This window comes from Bubalus kerabau, chromosome 3 (assembly GCF_029407905.1).
Source record: "Bubalus kerabau isolate K-KA32 ecotype Philippines breed swamp buffalo chromosome 3, PCC_UOA_SB_1v2, whole genome shotgun sequence".
NCBI classification, from domain to species: Eukaryota; Metazoa; Chordata; class Mammalia; order Artiodactyla; family Bovidae; genus Bubalus; species Bubalus kerabau.
In genome coordinates this window covers 77,022,649-77,043,442 of record NC_073626.1, presented here as the reverse complement: position 1 = coordinate 77,043,442, position 20,794 = coordinate 77,022,649, and the positions used below count along the sequence as shown (strand labels likewise).

The 20,794-nt window shown below is 36.7% G+C and overlaps 1 protein-coding gene across 3 annotated transcripts in view; it reads left to right on the top strand.

Annotated features, from left to right (window-relative positions):
- The window catches only part of MAP3K20 (mitogen-activated protein kinase kinase kinase 20), a 167,308-nt gene that overhangs the window by 73,205 nt on the left and 73,309 nt on the right, over positions 1 to 20,794 (top strand). For all 3 annotated transcript variants that reach the window (XM_055572219.1, XM_055572218.1, XM_055572217.1), the window contains 5 exons: positions 3,477 to 3,564; positions 8,896 to 8,997; positions 13,037 to 13,102; positions 16,576 to 16,604; positions 16,721 to 16,858. In XM_055572219.1, the coding sequence (XP_055428194.1) occupies positions 3,477 to 3,564; positions 8,896 to 8,997; positions 13,037 to 13,102; positions 16,576 to 16,604; positions 16,721 to 16,858 (423 nt within the window). The remainder of the gene's footprint in view (positions 1 to 3,476; positions 3,565 to 8,895; positions 8,998 to 13,036; positions 13,103 to 16,575; positions 16,605 to 16,720; positions 16,859 to 20,794) is intronic.

The window sequence follows — 20,794 nt, the reverse complement described above, 5'->3', positions numbered from 1 at the left end:
TGATTGACTGGCATTCTTATGAAATAATAGCCTGAAGTAACCCTTATGCATGTAAAAGAACAGAATGAATATTGAAGCAAATCCACACCCACAGGCATTTTACTCTTCTCACTGCCCTGTTCAGAGTAAACATTTACCTTACATGAACTCTTACCACGGCAGTTATTTAAACACACTTAATATCATTATTGTCAAATACTATTTGTTCATCCACCCTTCAAATGCTGTTGAGCTTCTGCTGTGTAAAGCATGTGATCTTTCGCCCTCGTGTGGTTTTATACTAGACAAGATGCAAGACAAGCAAGGCTTCTCTGAAGAGCAGAGGGCTACGAGAACAAATGTCAGAAGGGAGAGGAAGACCATTTAATAAAACACTGAATCAGAGTCTGAGTAGGTATACTCAGTGTCCAGACTTTTGTCTCACGGCCTCTCAGAGTTTATGGACTTCTTCAGCAATAACCCAGGAGATGTTTGTTCTGGTTGCATGTCAGGAGAAACTCATAGCTCAGAGATTAACTAAACTAGTCCGTATATACCTAGGGTAGTTCTGGGGAGGTAAGTAAAGAATTTTACCTCTTTCTGATCCAATCCTAGGGAAAATAAAAATTTCCATGCAAAACAATATTTTAAATGTTATATTTATATGCTCTAGTCATACATATTATGGATAGCATGCATGTACTGTTTTTTCCAATTAAAAATTATAGAGGCTATTGTAAAGAATTTGGGAAATATGTGGAAATTTTAAATCAGTTATGATTCTTTTTACTACCTAGTGTGTGCTCAATTTCTTCTGTCTGATTCTTTGCAACCGTATGGACTGTAGCCCACTGGGCTCCTCTGTCCATGGAATTCTTTAGGCAAGAATACTGGAGTGGATTGCCATGTCCTCCTGCAAGGGATCTTCCCCACCCAGGGACTGAACCCACGTCTCCTGCATTGCAGGCAGATTCTTTACCCACTGAGCCACCTGAGAAGCCCTTTGCTACCTAAAGATAAACACAAATAATATATTTTATTTCCTCCCCATCTCCTTCCTTTTATGTGTAATTTTAATTTTTTTTTTAAATGTGGGCCCTTAACTTCTTAAATTTGAGGGAATGGCTATTCCCCTTTAAATTATTGGGGAATGGCTACGCACTCCAGTATTCTTGCCTGGAGAATCCCATGGACAGAGGAGCCTGGCCGGCTACATAGTCCATGGGGTCGCAAAGAGTCAGACATGACTGAGTGACTAATACTTTCACTTTCCGTATTCTCTAAGTACATCCATGTTTCTGCAAATGACAATATTTTGTTCTTTTTATGGCTGAGTAATATTCCATTGTAGTTACGTACCAAATCTTCTTGGTTTTAATAGTATAAAAAATATTTAAATATTTTGGCACAATAGAGCATTACTTTAGCCTTCATTGTTATTATGTTTCCTTTTTAACATAAAACTGAACTTTTTCAAGCCACTAATCCATTATTTTGATGTGTAAGTCATTTGCTAGAGTATCCCAGAATTTAAATCTGGAAAACAATGGGAAAACAACAACTGAAGGAAAAATTATTTGCTGCACACTTACTTCAGCAATTTCCATTAATGAACTATTGACAAGCAGGTGCCTATAGAGGCAAATCTCTATAATACATCCACTTGTATTCAGATACCAGCTACTATAAGCACAGGCTTTCATAATTCAATCAATCCCAGGTATTTCTGTTGGAGCGTGTTTGAATTGCTAACAGGTATCATGATTTCCATTTATTGCAAATATCACTTATTTATTTAATCTATCTCTACTTATTATTAGCCCCTTTCCATGAAACTCGTACAACATTCTAAAGTAGCATGTTGTTTTCGAGATGTTAAGTCAAATTCTTAGTTTATTAAATTGGAACCTAAAGCCTTATTCCATAAAAATATCTTTTGCTTGCAAATCATACTGCAAGAGTTTTTCATAACTGTAAAAAATTAAAACATGAGCACAACAAAGGAATACAAGATAATAGTTGTTCTGTTATTAACATATACCTACTCAAGACCATTTAGACATGCTTACCAATACCTGAAAAGATAAATTATCTCTCCAAGATATAATTTGTTAGTATCTTAAATGTAAGCATGAAAGCTAGCTGAAACACTGAAAATTCCATGTCATGCTGAATTATAAAATCATTGTCCAAGGATTCAGAATATTCTTGTATTTATTCTTATTGATGAAAACATTTTTAATGGCTTCGAGATTTAGATGTTCTGAAGAATATATCAAAATGTGCCAAAGGATAACACTCCCTGATTTTGACCAATACTGGTTCCAACATTAATGCGTCCTCACGTTGAACTCTCATGCTTTACTCACAAAGAGTTGATCTGCCAGTGAAAAACAGAGGGCTTATGATTTCCAAACTTCACATGAACTCTATTTTTACAACAAAGGTCATTTATGCTGATTTAGAATTAGAGTTGCCATATGGATGAATAATTGTATTTATTGTCCAATTAGTGTATTTTCTTTCTACTTGGAAAACTAAATTATGAGAACGTTGTTTGATGAATACAGAATCTCTACACACAGTGAACACTCAGTAATTGTTAAGGAATTATTTCTATAGCCCCCTTCAACACTTACTAAAACAAATTGTCAAATCAGCCTTGATAAAATGTATGTCTCATCCAGTCACTGATAACGCTCCTTTCTCTTGTTCCCATATTGACCCTGTGTCAACCCATAACCTCTGTTTTCTGTCTAGTCAAACTACCTTCAAAGCAAGTTTCACACATTTTTAATGAAAAATCATCCCCTACTGGGTGTCCCAGGTGGTGCTAGTAGTAAAGAACCTGCCTGCCAGTGCGGGAGACATAAAGACATAGGTTCAATTCCTGGGTCGGGAAGATCCTCTGGAGGAGGGCATGGCAACCAAGTCCAGTATTCTTGCCTGAAGAATCCCATGGACAGAGGAGTAAGAATACTGGAATGGGTAGCCATTCCCTTTTCCAGGGGATCTTCCCAGGCTAGGGATCAAACCCAGGTCTCCTGAATTGCAGGCAGACTCTTTATTGTCTGAGCCAATTTTGTCATAACTGTTCTTCCAACCAATAGAAATTTAGTCGTGTTGCAGTCTGCCAGTGGGGATACTATGCAGAAAAAAAAAATCTGTTTGACTTTAAGGAAGAAGGCTTTTACTTAAATATGGCATCTCCCCTCTTGAATCATCCCCCTCTGCCGTCAGTCATGTTGGCTTTCTAGTAAGCACTTCTGCTGCTGCCAGTTCAACCCCATTTCTTTAAAAAATTTTTCAGAAACTTTCAATATGAATTCTTAATCTATCAAGAAGACTGCCAAAGACAGTTTTATTAGTATCACATGCTTGTTGAACACATACACATCTTTGTAAAGTATGTAAAAGAAAATTGAATATAAAATCTATTTTATGAGACTTTCATAAACGTGAAATTTTATGCAATTTTGTGTTTTATTTTTGTATAGGCAGAAATACTCAGCGTCCTCAGTCACAGAAACATCATCCAGTTTTATGGAGTAATTCTCGAACCTCCCAACTATGGTATTGTCACAGGTAGGAACTCCATTTGACTTTTTTCTTTCCCCATTTACCTGGCTTTAGATTCTTTAATATGCTCAAATGCTTAATATTACGTTCTGACATGAATTTTGTGCGACTGTCAGATGTCACTTTTGTTGCTATAAAGCATTAATAAAACTGATTATATCAATATAATTAAGAATGGTGTTTCCACTTCTACCCATGTTTAATTGTGCTAATTATATCTGTGTAAATGCTATTTAAATGCACTCACAGCTGCAATACCAATATTTAAAGGTGCCGTTTAACTAAAATTTCATTTAATTAGTTGAAATGAGCGATGTTTTTTGTAACTCTGTGACCTTTTACAAATTAAGATTTCTTGAGCTACTCATGTTGTAATTCTTCACAAGGCATTTTAATTCCATTAGAGCATTCTTTCTTCAAGGTCTCTGATGTGAGAATAATATTTTTCAGGTTTGGTCCTCTGGGTTAGTAATGACCTTGATCTAAATTATCGCATAATATGGAACAGCCATTTATAACTGATGGAAATACCCTTTCCAAAATCGAGCACACAGAAAATTTTGCCATATAAAAATACAGAAAGGCAAAAAAAAAAAAAAAAAAATACAGAAAGGCACCTATTTATATTACTTTATACTTTGGCCACCTCATGCGAAGACTTGGCTCATTGGAAAAGACTCTGATGCTGGGAGGGATTGGGGGCAGGAGGAGAAGGGGATGACAGAGGATGAGATGGCTGGATGGCATCACCGACTCGATGGACGTGAGTTTGAGTGAACTCCGGGAGTTGGTGATGGACCGGGAGGCCTGGCGTGCTGCTGTTCAGGGGTTCGCAAAGAGTCAGACACGACTGAGCAACTGAACTGAACTGAACTGATACTCATAGTTGTATAATCCAATAAACAGCTTCAGGTCTATGATAAGTATAGTGTTCAATTTTACAATACATAACTTTGACCCAAGTTCTTTATCATGGCAGTTCTTTGACCAAAATAAAACAAACATGAAAACCTTAAAAGATCAGCCAGCCCTCTTTTCTTCTACTGTAGTGGTAAGAACTTGGATTGTCTTTATATACTGTCTTAAAATAACAACAAAATACCCCCAATAAAAAGGAGTGGATTAGATACTTCCTTATAAATTATGTTATCTAATACTTAGAATAACCTATTTCACATAAGAAACTGAAACTCTAACTTAGGTACTTTTCCAAGATTACCCAACTAATGGTAGAACCACAGTGGTGTAAATTTCTCAATTGATTTTATACAGAATCTCCTCTTCTTATACGTAAGCTAGGTTCTGGAAGGCTATGAGCACACTTTAGATCCAATAGATGTGGAAGATTGAATGTACTGCTCCATTTTATGTAAGAGACTTGAGTATCCTCAACCAACCCCCCGCAGATAACTGAAGGATAGTAGTACATATGCAACTGAGTCAAGTGTGGAAGGTCAAATGGATTGGGAATGATAGCACTTGCCTTGCCTCTTGAAATGAACACTAGTATGGCAGACTCGTAAGTAAGTAAGGCAGGCACGAAAACTTGATCACCCAATCCAGCTACCTCCCTCTTTTTAGAACCTCATTGTCTTTCTCAGATGTTGGAGTCCTGACGGGGAAACCTTGACTAGCTTGTACCTATTCCATCTTGAGTGTACTTGTTAATAAAAAAGGTTGTTGCATCAGGCAGCTGTTGTCACTCATACTGAGGACTCAAAAGAATAATTTAGCAGAGTGATGGAATGGAATGGGCACCAGAATAGGAATTGAGAGATGAAATTTTGTCTTGATTCTGCCAAAGCTCCATAGATGGGTTCCTGATGATCTATGTCTCAGTTTTCTCTTCGTGAGTGAAGGGACTAGAATTGATTATTTCTGGGTGAGAGTGTGTATACGTGCACCCGTGCATGTGTGTTTGCCAAAATTAACCACAGAGACGATTTTCTAAAACCTGCTTGTAAGACTTAGCACAGAGTCCAAGAGGTAGCTGCCATTTTATTTCCCTTGGAAGGGAAGTGAACATCTTTTTCCCAGATCTACAAAATAATGGGATGACTAGAATCTCCAAAGTCAAAAGAAAAGGTACAATAGAGGATCATCTTTGATTTTTGGAAACGTCTTAATTCTGTACTACCAATCAAGCAATAAGCATGAACTGGAGTAACTATAGTAGTTTCAAACAAGATAAACTTAAGAAATATTACTAGAAATAAATTGAGTCATTCATAATGATAAAAAGAATCAATACATCAGGAAGATATAGCAGTTGTAAATGTATACACAGTTAACAATAGGTCCTCAAAGTACATGAAGCAAAAACTGACTGTAAAAGAGAACCAGTCAGTTCAACAAAGGGGTTTCAGTATCCCCATTCTCAGTAATTGATAGAACAACTAGAAAGAAAATCAGCAAGGATATAGAAGACTTGACAAACACTCTCAACCAGCTCTACACACCACCCAACAAAGAATGCATATTCTTCTCAAGGGCATATTCTTTAGCATGCATGATAAGTTAAATCATGAAATAAATCTTAATACATCAAAAAGAATTGAATAAAATGGAAGCCCAGTTCAAGTTCAATGCATGAAGCAGGGCACCCAATGCCAGTGCTTTGTGACAACCTGGGCGGATGGGGTGGAGGGAGGTGGGAGGCAGGTTCAGGATAGGGGGACACACGTATACCTATGGCCGATTCATGTTAATGCATGGCAAAAGCCATCACAATATTGTAAAGTAATTATCCTCCAATTATAATAAAGGATTGAAGAGTTCTTTAATCACAATAGAATTAAAAAAATCAATGCAAGAAAGAAACCTGGAAAATTCCCAAATGTTTGGAAATTACACAACACGTTTCTAAACAGTCAATGAGTCAAGAAACCACAATGGATTTTTAAATATTTTTGACAGAGAGGAAATGAAAATGCAGCATATCAATATTATAGGTGGAAGACAAAGTAATACTTAGGAGGGAATTTATAAGCATATTAAAAAGCAGAGACATCACTTTGCTGACAAAGGTCTGTATAGTCAAAGCTATGGTTTTTCCAGCAGTCACATACAGATATGAGAGTTGGACCATAAAGAAGACTGAGCGCTGAAGAATTGATGCTTTTGAACTGTGGTGTTGGAGAAGACTCTTGAGAGTCCCTCGGACAACAAGGAGATCAAACCAGTACCCTAAAGGAAATCAGCCCTGAATATTCATTGGAAGGACTGATGCTGAAGCTGAGCCTCCAGTACTTTGGCCGCCTGATGCGAAGAGCTGACTCACTAAAGACCGTGATGCTGAGGAAGATCGAGAGCAGGAGGAAAAGGGGACGACAGAGGATGAGATGGTTGGATGGCATCATTGACTCAATGGACATGAGTATAAGCAAACTCTGGGCAATGATGAAAGCCAGGGAAGCCTGGCGTGCTGTAGTCTATGGAGTTGCAAAGAGTTGGACACAACTGAGCGACTAAACAACAACACATCTATGTTTCATTTAAAAAGAAGGTCTGAAATTGATCATTAAGCTTTAACCTTAACAAACTACAAAAAGAACAAAATTAGCCCAAAGCAAGGCAATGAAAGGAAATAATAAGGATTAGAGCAGAATAGAACAACATAGAAAACAGAAAAATAATAGAGAGAATCCATGAAACTAAAATCTTGGTCTTTGTAAAGCTCAGTAAAACTGACAAACCTTTAGCTGGACTGACCAACAAAAAAGAAAATACAAATTGGCAAACTCAGAAATGAAGATAGCATTATGGTCCCAACAGAAATTTAAAAGGATTATAAGGGAATATTATGACCAACTTTATGGCAACAAATTAGACAATTTAGATGCAATGAAAAAATCTTTAAAAATATAAAAATTTTCAAAACTGACTCAAGAAGAAACAAAAAAATCTGACCAAAACTATAAGTAAAGAAATTTGAATTCATAATTTAAAATATTTCCATAATGAATTTCCAAAACCAGGTGATTTCACTGATGAAGTCTATATGAAATGTAACACCAGTCCTTCCCATACTGTTTCTGAAAATAGAAGGAACATTTGCCAGTTCATTCTATATAGCCAGCATTATCCTAATAGCAAAGCCAGACAGAACCATAATAAGAAAACTACAGACCACCATCCCTCCTGAATATAGATGCAAAAATCCTTGACTAAAAAAAAAAAAATCCTTCACTGCATATTAGCAAACTGAATCCATCCGCCAATAAAAAGGATTATACATTACAACCAGATGGGATCTATCCCAGAAATGCAAGGTTGATTTAACATCTGAAATCAATTAATGTAAAACACCATAATAGAATAAAAGACAAAAACCAATTTGACATTCTACAATACCCATTTATAATAAGAAATCTCAGCAGGCTAAAAATAGAAGGGAATTTTCTCCACCTGATAAATAACATCTAGAAAAGGAACCATGCAAATATCTATCAATCCAGTGAATGAAAAAAGTGAATGTGATAGATCAATGCAATGAAATACTATTCAGGAATAAAAAGGAGTGAAGTACTGACACACGCTGCAACCAAAAGAGTCTTGCAAACATTATATGAAGAGAAAGAAGTCAGACATAAAGGCCATATACTGTTTCATTCCATTATGTGGAATGTCTAGAAAAGGCACATTTGAGAGTGAGAAAAGATAAATCACAGGGCTGGGGCTGACAGTGGTGAGTAACTGTAAGTGGGCAGAAGGGACTTGTTTGGGGTCGTGAAAAGGTTAAAATTGGGTAGTGGTGGTTATTGCACAAATCTGTAAGTTTCCTAGAAATCAAATTGTACACATATGGTGGGTGAATTTTATGATATGTAATTTATATCTCAAAACCATTTTTAAAGGAATTTTCTCACTTTCTTGGCCTTTTGTAAAGCTTAAAATTTGAGGACTCATCTAAATCCTGATGCAACAAATATTGATTTCTTTACATTGTCACATAAACCCTCTGACTTATGTGTTTAACCTTATTTATCTCCTAAGAATAACAATTTTTTGAAATACCTATATTCCTGCCTGCCTTTGTTTCAAATGCATTCTTGCAACACCTTTGTGTTTCTGAATTCCATCCAAATGGCTTTAGATTTCATCACCAGCTGAAGATATTATCCATTCTATCCATTCTGTTAGTGGTCTTGTCTTTGACAGATTTCTTTCCAGGATGACATTAATTTTGAGAAACCACAGCATAGAACAGTTTTTTTCTTATAAGTTTTAATGTCTTTTGTTAAATTCTTTAACACATTTTCTCAATGAAACCATGCAGTCTTATTTGTGAATTGTGTCTTGGTTTTAATTCTATGCTTATCTTTCCTTTGAAAACAGAATATGCTTCTCTGGGATCACTCTATGATTACATTAACAGTAACAGAAGTGAAGAAATGGACATGGATCACATTATGACCTGGGCCACTGATGTAGCCAAAGGTAATGTTTCATGTATTCTACAGCATAGTTGGAGAGATCCTGACATGGTGACTTAAGTTGGAAGATTTCTTATTCTGTCTTAAGATTTTTTTTTTTTTTTTTTCAGACAAAAGTAGCAAGAATTCTGCAGCTTACTGTACACATAATATTTTAGGCCATTGCCTTTCCACTGCTGCATTGCTTTTTTCTCTTTCCTTTCTTTACTTCTTTACCAAAAACCAAGTTTCAACAAAATCAGTGGCTCCAAGGCAGATATTTTTGTCCCATTTTCTAACACTGTAATTGACCGGCTTGCTCAATACATTAAATGGAAAGATCATATTTCTGTTATTGTTCTTTAAGTCTCAGACTGCAGTATCCAGAAAACGTGACTTATTGTAGGATTAGTTCTACTTCTTTTGTATATATAATAATATGCTAAAAATAGTAACCACTTGCAAAAAAGTTTTATTTGGCCTTCAGTGCAAAAGCAATTCAGATTTTATTTTATATTTAATGTAAACTTGAAAATCACCCTTGGAAATGGAATATTTTTTAATACACAAAATCCCTAAACAAGGTGCCGAGTTCTTTTTCCCTCATAAATTCCTTCATAGACAAATGCTCTCTAAAGCAATTTAAACTCCATTTATTTTTATCTTTTTTCCATTTTCCTAACTGAATGTTTCTGAGTTTTATTTATAACTGTCAAAGTTGCTTTGGAAACAACTTAATCTAAATAATGAATGCTGATGGTTACATTTGTATTCTAGCAACCCCTGGAAAGCAAGTGTGTCCAAATTTTACTGGGGCAATTAGCTCTTTTGCATTTTGCTAATCCAATCTCTACAAGTATCTCTTTACAAAGCAAATAAAAGGATATTTAGTACTCAATAAGGAAAGCAACTCATACTTTGCTTTCACTGGAAAGTCACACAGAGACTTCCAAAAGTAATAGTCTTTCCTTTGGGGAATTATCCTGTTTTAAGTTTCATCAACACCTGCCAAATTCTTCAAATAGAGAAAGTGGAAATTAAAAAAAAAAAAAAAAAAAGTTTCATGCAAAATGCTGCAGCTTGAGTGATACTTCATTACCTTATAAGAATAATAAGCTCTATGTTTAGGATGGTGTACTTAAGGCTTTGGCTGTGTTAATTAACTTAATTGTGTATTCATGCATGAGACATCTCAAATCAGTCTTAAAATTTCTCATTCTTCAAGACATTTTCATGGAACATCATAGCCACTTCTCTGCATATCAGGGGCCACCTGTTTGTAAGCTGGGTAATGTGCTGTTATTGAAAACTGCCTGAAGCATTGTGGAAATACTCTTAGAGAAATGTAAATACATATACAAGCAGTCCTTGACTTAAAGCACTTCACCTTACAGACATTTGCATTTAGGGTGCTCAGCCAATTACACCCATCTTATTACTTAATGGCACTTAAGATGGATAGCAAACAAATCAACTGACACCAGTCGCTTGGCTTCTTGCTGTGCACACTGTTTAGCTTCCCTGGCCCCTAGCCTGTAAACCTCATCCCTCCTGATCCCTTCCCCTGCAACAGTCCCTGTCTGTGGGGCAAGTCTTTTGGCTCCAGATCAGCTCAGTCATTCCTGGGGTTTCTCAAGAGTCCCGGCTGTATCAGAAAGAAAAGGAAGAGAAGGAATAGGACTAAACAGCAAGCTGGAACTAGAGGTGAAAAACTGGGATCAAGAAGATGGGAGGGTCCAAAACTACACAGTAATAGAAATCACTTTTTGGTGGCTGATGAATTAATTTGAAAGGCAAGTTCTAATGTGTTCAGCCTCAGGTGAGAAGTGTGAAGCAGAGAAGACAGTTGTTTACAACTATACAGGTAGTTCTTAATATTTAAAATGGCCTACAAAAAGAAGAAGAAATCAATGCTTTCAGAATGACTTCAACCCTCTCTGATAAAGCTATGTGTGGAACTTGGAGATGACATAGGAAGCCTTGATTTTTGTTGATTCCGTTTTGAATTCAGCTGTGCCCTTCAGTTTGACCATGATTGAAGCCGCTGAAGCAACAAGATGTTGAGAAATCAGAGGATGAATAATTCATTTCAAATAAGAGTTGATTCATGCAGTTTTGAAATAGGCATTGCTTAACATCACTGGAAAGAGAAAACCTTCTCAAAGGCAAAACAGACTCTCTTCTTTCTGGGTAGGAAGAGGGAAGGAGGGCAGACCAGTATATCTGAAATTGCTGCAAGTCAGCCAGCAATGGGTAAAAGGAACAATTAAAGCTAACAAGCCTGGATCCAGTCTCCAAATGGTCATCACTGATTCCAAATCTTCCCAAAGTGACACCTGTGAAATCTTTTTTAGGAAACCCTGAATTTTAAAATTGATAGAGATATTTTTCAGGCCTCCTGTTTTCTTGCAGTAAAAATATGGCAGAATTGTAGATAGCACTATTGAAACACACTAAATAGAATTTTATATGATTGTGATTACAACTGTTCATGTACACTAAATATTCTATAAATGTATACTATATGTTATACACAGATACCAGCGTGCTCAATACAATATGGTACTTCTTCTCACAATATCTACAGTGAGGAAGAAAAGTCCCTATATTCTAAGCTTTTGTGCTTGAGTGTTTTTTTAAGTTATTGTCAGCAAATGTAGAAATGATGTAGCTCTACCTCTAGCAGTAATTAAACAGTTTCTACCTGAAAAATTATTCAGGAATTGGATTCTTAAAGCAAGAGAGAAATAACTATGAAATTCTGTCATAAAAATTATTAAAAGTACCCAAGTTGTAGCTATTGAATTTTCACAGCTTGGAATATGTAGAACTTAATATTAGAAGAAAGATTTCCTTTATTCCAGTTACATTTTATTTAAGATATTTGAATTGCTAATACTTTTGTTGACTCTTCTGTAATAACTTTAAATGGCAAGAGTTTAAATTTTTTGAAATTTTTCTTTGTTCTTTCATGATTCTTCAATATATAATAACTAGAAAGTAGAAAATAATAGATTTTTAAAAATTAGCCCTTATAAAACTGAACTTTTCTATATACTGAATAAAGAACCAAGGCCTCATTATTAAACTGTGTTCAGCAGATAGTTCATTAGCCAAAGGAATGGTTTTGATTGAGGTGAGAGGGCTATTTCTTTGATTGTTTAGAAAAGACAAGAAATAGAGAGGAAATATTTCAGTAGAAAATGTTTTTGTTCTTTATTCTAGATAGACTATATATAAATACAGGGAAGGAACCAAATATTACTAAAGGAGTAACTGTGAAATATGTATCTTTTAAAATATAATTTTTTATTCAAAATAAGAAAACTGCTTAATTTATGTACATACAATTTACTGAAGTAACTTGATTTTCAATATGTTGTAAAGAATTTTAGAGTACATTGAAATATAGATTATCTCAAAGATTTGTCTTTGTAAGAAGAATAAAATATTTTATAACTACTGTGTATTTTTCCATCTGAGGATTACAAAATTCTTTACCAACCATAACTAATGAATTCAAGCAGTCTCCCCATCCCCACCCCACCTCCACTCCCAGGGTCTTACCAGAGTGAATACTGAGAAAATAAATGAGGCTGCCCTGGGTAACTTCAGACATGCAAATGAAAACTGAAATTTGTGGTCAGAACTGTGGTTGATTTAGAAGGCAGTTGGTAGTGGAATACATTAGTCACTTTCACCTTATCATTTCTTTCAGTGGTATCTGTTTTATTTTTGTGCAGACTCCAGAAAATCAAGGTGTCCTATTGGATACTGTGAGAAGCTAACTTTATTCACAATCCAATTCTGACTTATATGACATTAAAGCACATACACTTTCCACAGTATTTAAATTTTCCTAGTGTAGGCATGTCTTGTCCCTGTTTTATCTATCATGGAAGAATAGAGCACATGGATTAAGTTTTTGCTATTAAATCCCTTGTAAAAATATGGAAAGTAATACTGATGTTTAAAATAGAGGTAATACTGATGTAATGTTGAAAATTATATTAACTATATTTCTATTATAATTATATTCATTATATTTCTTTTTGTATGAAAAGGAATGCACTATTTACATATGGAGGCTCCTGTCAAGGTGATTCACAGAGATCTCAAGTCAAGAAATGGTAAAGTAGTCATATGTTTTTATCTCACCTATTATAAAATAACATGCACCTTTGTATAGAAATAAGCATCATGCTTTCCATATCTTTTGTAACCTGCTGTTTGACTCATAGCTAATACCATGAAAATCTTTCCATTATTAATAAATTCAAAATCCTCCCCATTATTTCAAGGGGCTGCATAGAATTCCACTATATAAATAGCACAGAATGTGGACATTTGGGTTTACATTTTTTTTCTATGATAAAAAAAAAAATGTTAAGCTTAATAGTTTTCAGCAAAAATTTTCAACACATCCCTAATTATTTATCTAGAATCATTCTCTAGAAGAGGTATTGCTAGATCCAAGCACACAGTGGTAGTGTATTTCTAACTTCTATTTTTAGATGACTCTCTGTACTAAGCAGTTTTGAGTTTCGTTCTTGTTACTCTTGAATTATTTGGTGTAAATTTTTTATGTCACTCATATTACCTGGAGGAGTGCCCAAAAATGATCAGCAGGGCTTGGAAAGTAAAAGCTTTCTTTTTCTTCTTTCTCTTCTTCTCTGCTTCTTAAAGTTTATTTATGATCCTATATTTTATAATTTGTAGAGTGAGCACTTTTAAATGACTTGCAGGATTAGATGTTACCTTCAAGTAGGAGTGGTAATTGAATGCTTCTTCCATTGCGTCACTTGAAAATTAATGGAGAAAGGCAGTGGTGTTATTTAACTAGCCAGCACTGAGAGCTTGAATCAGAGTTTGCTACTTAAAAAAAAAAAAAAAAAAAAACTTGATACTGATTCATTTGCATGCTTTAATTATTTATTTGTTTTCTAAGCGATTTGTCGTGTTTTCTACGTGATTCTTCTAAAAACAGTTTATTTTTAGAAAATCTTTAAATCATTGCAGTTAAAATGGGTGAATACTAATAGTGTGATCCTTGGAATGAGTAGTCATGGTCAGCAGAGAAAGAGAACTCAGGAGGTTGACCAGCTGTCCAGGACCGGGATGCCTGTGGGGGTGGAGGCGGGGAAGTTGTTGGCAGCTGCCACTCTTTGGCAGTTCAGGTTGGACCACCGCCCCAACCCTGAAGTTGACTCTGGCTCACTGTTCTTGCCCTTTTCTAGGTTTTGTCACTTATCCTTTAGCTTTCCTTAGACGTAAGTTTCTTAGAGCTAAAAACTTTTAACATACATGGGTTAACAGGAACTCGTTGGGCTTCCCAAGTGGCTCAGTGATTAAAAAAACAAAAATCTGCCTGCCATTACGGGAGACACAAGAGACATGGGTTTGATGTGAATGTCCCCGGGAAGAGGAAATGGCAACCCACTCTAGTATTCTTGCCTGGATAATCCCATCGACTGAGGAGCCTGGTGGGCTACAGTCCATGGGATTGCAAAGAGTCAGATACAACTGAGTCACTGAGCATGCATCCATAACAGGAAGTCATTGGGAAAAAAATCTAGAATCTAGTAGGAGGTATCAGAGTTTATAACTTCATATATTTTCAATTCTTGCTCAGAATTTCAATCTAAATAAGTGTTTGATGTCTCTCCTTTTAATATAGTTTATCAGTATATCTTAAATATCCCATGAGATAATGGTTTAATTATTCAAACTGTCTTTATGAAACTAACAATGGAAAATGCATTTTTTGAAATTATAGTGTGTAGTTACTTGATGGTAAAACACATACACATTGAAACAATATAGATCTAACTTTTAACAATTTTGGGAGGCAAGAGAGAACAGTAGGACTTTCATTTTCTAAGTTATATAGTTTTATGATGTTAGATTTTAAATAAATGCTGATCTTATGAAAAGATAGAAGTATTTTTAAAATAACTGAATATAATACTAACAAATATTTGAAAAATGTACAGCTTATTATATATAGTATTAGATTTAACCTCAGGCTATTTCTGTGTATTGGATCATGAAGAGATTATTTTCCCTACTTGTCAAGGTCGTTAGTAACACCTAATAAGTACTGATAATATACCGTGTTCAAGGCATTGTGTGGCTTACCAAGGAAATGCTAGAAACATTCCTTTAGGATTCTGTCCTTGACCTTCTCCCTTCTTACATTTGATTCACCCACTCCCATAAAAGCCCTAATTGACCTTTGCATTGTCAAATAGATCTCAACTTCAAAACTGTGTATCTGCTTACTGAACATACTCACATAGGTATTTTGTATGACCCTAAAATGCACTGTGTCCAAGTTGATCTTTTCATCTTCTCCCTATCCCCTAACAAATTATTCCTGCATTCCCCTTCTCAGTGAGTGACAATACCAGTTGCCTAATCCATAAACAAATTTTTAAAAAGGAGTTACAGTTTGATTGCCGAGTTCCTGTTATAACCATTATGCCACATTGCCTCTATTTTATTTCCTCTTTGAGTCTTCTTCCTCCCCCATAGCCAATTCTCCAAGCCCAGTTGATTCTGCTTCCAGCCTGTTTCTTGACTTGGTCCACTTCTCTCCTGTCCTTGTCATAGACTCAGTGCAGGCATCATCATCTCTCTTGGACTTCACCCTGCCTGCACAGCGATCTCCTTCCTCGCGTTCTGTCCCCCTGGGCACATTTGACCATTTCATTCCTCTGCTTAACATTGTTCACTGGTTTTCCATTTCTCACAAAGGCTCTTCTGGACCTGGCCCATACTTTCCAAAACTGCATACCTCTTCCTCTGCTCCTGACCTTTTTCACAAGCTCACTCTTCTGTTTGGAAAACATGCATTCCTCCCCCACTTCTCCTCTTTCTAGTTAGCTCTGATTTGTTCTTCAAGTCTCAGCATAGCATCATTTCTTCCAAGGAACTTCGACCTCCTTACAATTTGACTTCTTAGACTGCTGTTTGGTCCTATGGCAATCTCCATACCTCTCATCACAGAACTTATCCCACTTTATTATAGGTGTTTGCTTAATTCTGTTTACCACTAGACTGTAAGCTCCACCAGAGCAGAGACAATGCCAGTCTTGCTCACCTTCCTCTGCTAGAACATAGTAAATGGCTTTGCCCACAGCGTATGCTCAACAAATATTTGTTAAATGAATGAATGTATAATGTAAATAGATGAGCATTATCTCCGCCTTCAAGAAAATTACTCTTCAACCAGAGGGAAAAACCATATTTACCATGAAGCAATAATGCTAATGACTTGCTCAGTAGAATGTAGACAGTCTAGTGTCAGAATCCAAGTGAAAATTTGGTTCCCTTGACTGCAACTGATCTATGCCTTTTTTACTAGACAATGCTACACTTAATTTAAAACGGGGTCTTAAAGCCCTTTTAATCAGCACCTCATAGAATTAGTTTTGTATTTTTATTTTAATGTCAGCTCCTTTTTGTAAAATCTTCAGTGTGGTAAATACTTTGATTTCACTGTTCAGAATGCCACATAGAAGATAAAAATAGAAGTTTATGATTTTTTTCGGGATAACTCACACTGGATGATTTTCATAATTTATCTTTTTTTCCCTTTTAGTTGTTATAGCTGCTGATGGGGTGTTGAAGGTAGGACTATTAATTTTTTAATTTTAAGAAATTTGGTTAATTTCAGATGTAGGTTTTATGACTGATGCTTGTTTTATTAGTAAAAAGAAAGTTGATACTCCTTTCTCTTTTCTCAGATCTGCGATTTTGGCGCCTCGCGGTTCCACAACCACACAACACATATGTCCTTGGTTGGAACTTTCCCGTGGATGGCTCCTGAAGTTATCCAGAGTCTCCCTGTGTCTGAAACTTGTGACACATATTCCTATGGTGTGGTGAGTTCATTTCTCATTTCTTGTTGCCAAAGGGCATTAAAAAGCAAACAATGTACCAAAGCAGGGTATAACAGTTTAACATGGTTTTAGAGCAATGATACTGTTCCTGGTAGAGCATCCAGAGCAGTGGCAACAGAGAGAATATTTTCTATTAGAATGTTTACTCTGATCATTTTTGAGTTATTTCATCCTGTGTTGAGAAGAAACCGGTGCCATTTGCAAGGAGCAAATTAGATGGATCCTCAAATAGTATTAGATCTGATGCCCTTCTGCTTTCCTGGGTGGACATATGACTGTAGAATATCTCTGTAAGTCAGTGGGAATGTAGATCCTTTAGAATGGGACTTCACTGTAGTGTGCTGCTCAAAAACCACCCATAGATATGCTAAATGAGTTAATTAACAGGAGATTTTTGAGTGTCAGCCATTAAAGTGATGAGTGAGTTTCTGGAGAATGCAGAAGAAAATGCACTTATTTGGTACATGGCCTTGCCCATGTCTGCTGCAGGTCTCATAGAGTGGCTGTCTGAAACCTGAATCTAAGGTGTCACAGAAGAAGCCTGGCCAAGCAACTTAGTTATAAGAATAGAATACTGTGGGGGTTGGGGGTGGGAGGCTCAAGGAATAAAGACCACAGGAACCAATCAGTGAAGAAGCAGAAGGAGGAGTTGCTAGAGGAAGAGTCTTGAGACGGATCATTCTTAAGGAATAAGTTGTGTCTGAATTAGCAGAGAGGAAGAAGTGGGACAACAGGGGAGTGGAGGGGTAGGAGGGAAGAGTGGGCAGGGCAGCTCTTTGTGGAGGAAAGAATTCATTGGAGCCTTTTTTTGAGGATAAGTTTTTTATCCCTAAAAATGCTGTATATATATATCCTTTACAAAAAGCCCAAAATAGCATTTGGAGGGAATTCCCAGGGAGTTCAGTGGTTAAGATTCTGCACTCCCAATGCAAGGGGCACAGCTTCCATCCCTGGTCATGGAACTAAGATACCACATGCCTGTCGCAGCCAGCAAGGCTTAAAAAAAAGAAGGAAAAAAAAAAATAGTATTTGGAACCCCAGTCTTCATCTCTCATCTCTCGATCATACTGCCTCTCTATATTGTTACTTCTTTGAAGGACATTTTCATAGTAATGGGGGAGAAAGCTGTCTAACTTTAGACCAGATCAACATGCTTCTTCCTCCTGACTTTCTGTGTTTTCAACTAAGGTGATAGCTGATGGTACAGGAGGATACCAACATCGTCAAACCCATTCCTCTTTCTTTAGAGTCAATCAGGCTCTAGGTACTTCCTGCTGGCCTCAGTAAGTTCTGGGCTGGTTTCAGTTCACTAGCTTTTTCTGTCATACTACATCTTATGTATACCAAAAATATCAATTTTATTGGCTATTGAAAAAAATCGTGTCATAAATGAAAATACATGTTTTTGGTGAAAGGCTGGAATTGTAAAGTTTGGAAGACAGTAGTAGCATCAGGCTAAATATCTAATTTTCCTTAATTCTGTGTGTCTCTAAGAATGAAGGCTATAACTTCTTTAAGAAATTAATATCCTTTTCTTTTAAAATTATTATTATTTTATATTGGGGTATAGTTATAACCTATTTTAGACAGTGATCAAATAGTTCGTATCAAAAGAAGAGGAAAAGCCCAGAAGTTCCTGAAGAAATATATTCTAAAGCTGGTCCTGTATGTCAAAAGTTACTACATTCTGGGCTTCCCTGGTGGATCGTTCAGTGGTTAAAAATCTGCTAGTCAAAGCAGGGGACACAGGTTCAATCCCTGCTCTGGGGGGGATTCCACATACAACTAATTCTATGGGGACCTAAGCTCATATATCACAACTACTGAGCCCACACACAGCAACTACTGAAGCCTGAGCACCTAGAGTCCAGGCTCCACAACAAGGGAAGCCTGTGTTCAGCAAAAAAGACCCAGCTCGGCCAAAAATAAATAAATAAATATATTTTTTAAATTACTACATTCTAACCATCCTGCAAATCAACTGCTGGGGAGTATGAAAATGGAGAAATTTGTTGCAATTTAAGACTTTTTGTGAGATTATTTCCTCCTAATGAAGTTAGGTTCCTTCATTTTAAAGTAAAAACCTATTTATTGTGTCAGGCACTGTGCTAGACACCAACTTGCTGCTGCTCCTGCTGCTGCTGCTAAGTCGCTTCAGTCGTGTCCGACTCTGTGAGACCCCATGGACGGCAGCCCATGAGGCTCCCCCGCCCCTGGGATTCTCCAGGCAAGAACGCTGGAGTGAGTGGGTTGCCATTTCCTTCTCCAATGCATGAAAGTGAAAAGTGAAAGTGAAGTTGCCAACTTAGGGCAATTCAAATTTTACTTTGCCTGCTTCTTGGGCCCAGCATTTCATTTTATCCTGTGGAATCAGGAACCGTCAAACTTTTTCTATAAAGGACCAGATAGCAAGGGTCACTTACAGTGTCTCTGCTGCATATTCTTTTGTTTTATACAACCATTTAAAACTGTTAAAAGCACTCAGCTATCTGTAGGGACCATAGTTCTCACTCTTTCCCCTTGCCTATGGATGTAACCATGTATAAATATATTTAGGTGGTTAGAGTTTTTAAGTTACATTGCACATTTATGTGAACTAGAAGACTTTTAAGGCTCATTTTAGCACTCTACAAGTTCTCATGCAGTGCTTTTACTTTTAAAAGTCTCCCCCCACGTCTTAGAATTTTCCTCCCTCTGAAATCTTTGACTGGAAAGACACAACTGTGAGTTCTGTATAGAGTGAACTTTGGGGTTCAGTATTATATCATTTATGAAAGCACACTTCACACTGCCTTTTCCCAAAGCTTTACAATTGCCCAGGACTTTGTTTAAATGTACCCACCTGCTTTTCCTTAGCTGAAATGGAGGTTTGGTTCCAGTGACCAGGAACAAATTCTCTTCCACATAGAAATTACAAAAGATGTGAAGAGATGACTTTGTGGAGCTTAGGGTCTTCGCTGTATCTTTTTATAATCCATTTCACTCATTCCACATTAAATGCCCCCCCCACCACCACCACATTAAATGTAGTTTAAATCAAAACTTCTGAACCTGCAAATGTACAGCTTATTTTATTAAAAATCTTTCCTTTCAAGGAACTGCTCACCACTACTCAGTAGATGGGCCTTGAACCCTTCTCCTTATGAATTAGGTTTTCAGTCTACTTATTTACTGATTCTACTTTTGTTTTGAGAGATTAAAAAGTGAAAGTGTTAGTTGCTCATTCATATCCGACTCTTTGCAACCCCATGGACTGCAGCCCGTCAGGCTCCTCTGTCCATGGGATTCTCCAGGCCAGAATACTGGAGTCGGTTGCCATTTCCTTGTCCAGGGGATCTTCCTGATCCAGGGATCAAACCCGGGTCTCTTGCATTGCAGGCTGATTCCTTACTGTCTGAGCTACCAGGGAAGCCTTGCTGCTGCTGCTAAGTCGCTTCAGTCGTGTCCGACTCTGTGTGACCCCATAGACAGCAGCCTACCAGGCTCCCCCGTCCCATCAAATGCTTAACAACTCTTTCTATCAAGTCATCAATCTTACAGCAAACCTTAGAGCCAGTCACTGAACCTTTCCAGGGTTGCTCTATATTCACAGATCTGGTGTTGCTCTTCTGTACTTGTTTGCTTCAGTCACATGCTTTTGAATATCAGTTCTATATTCCTGTTAGAGTCTTCTTTTAACTGGGTGGGGTGGGGGAGGGTAAGTCTTTTCAGTAAATCTGTTAGTTTTTAAATAGCGGCTGCTCTTTTACTCTCTGAAAGAGAGAGGTTTACTCAGAATGCTGGTTATTCTTACCCCGTGGCTGCATCAGCCGAATTCCATTCAGAAAAGTACACATATGCTAATTTAGTTATAAACAACAAATCAGGATTTTATTTAATCATGACTCCTTCCGTTTTTACTCTCGACAACATTAGTGA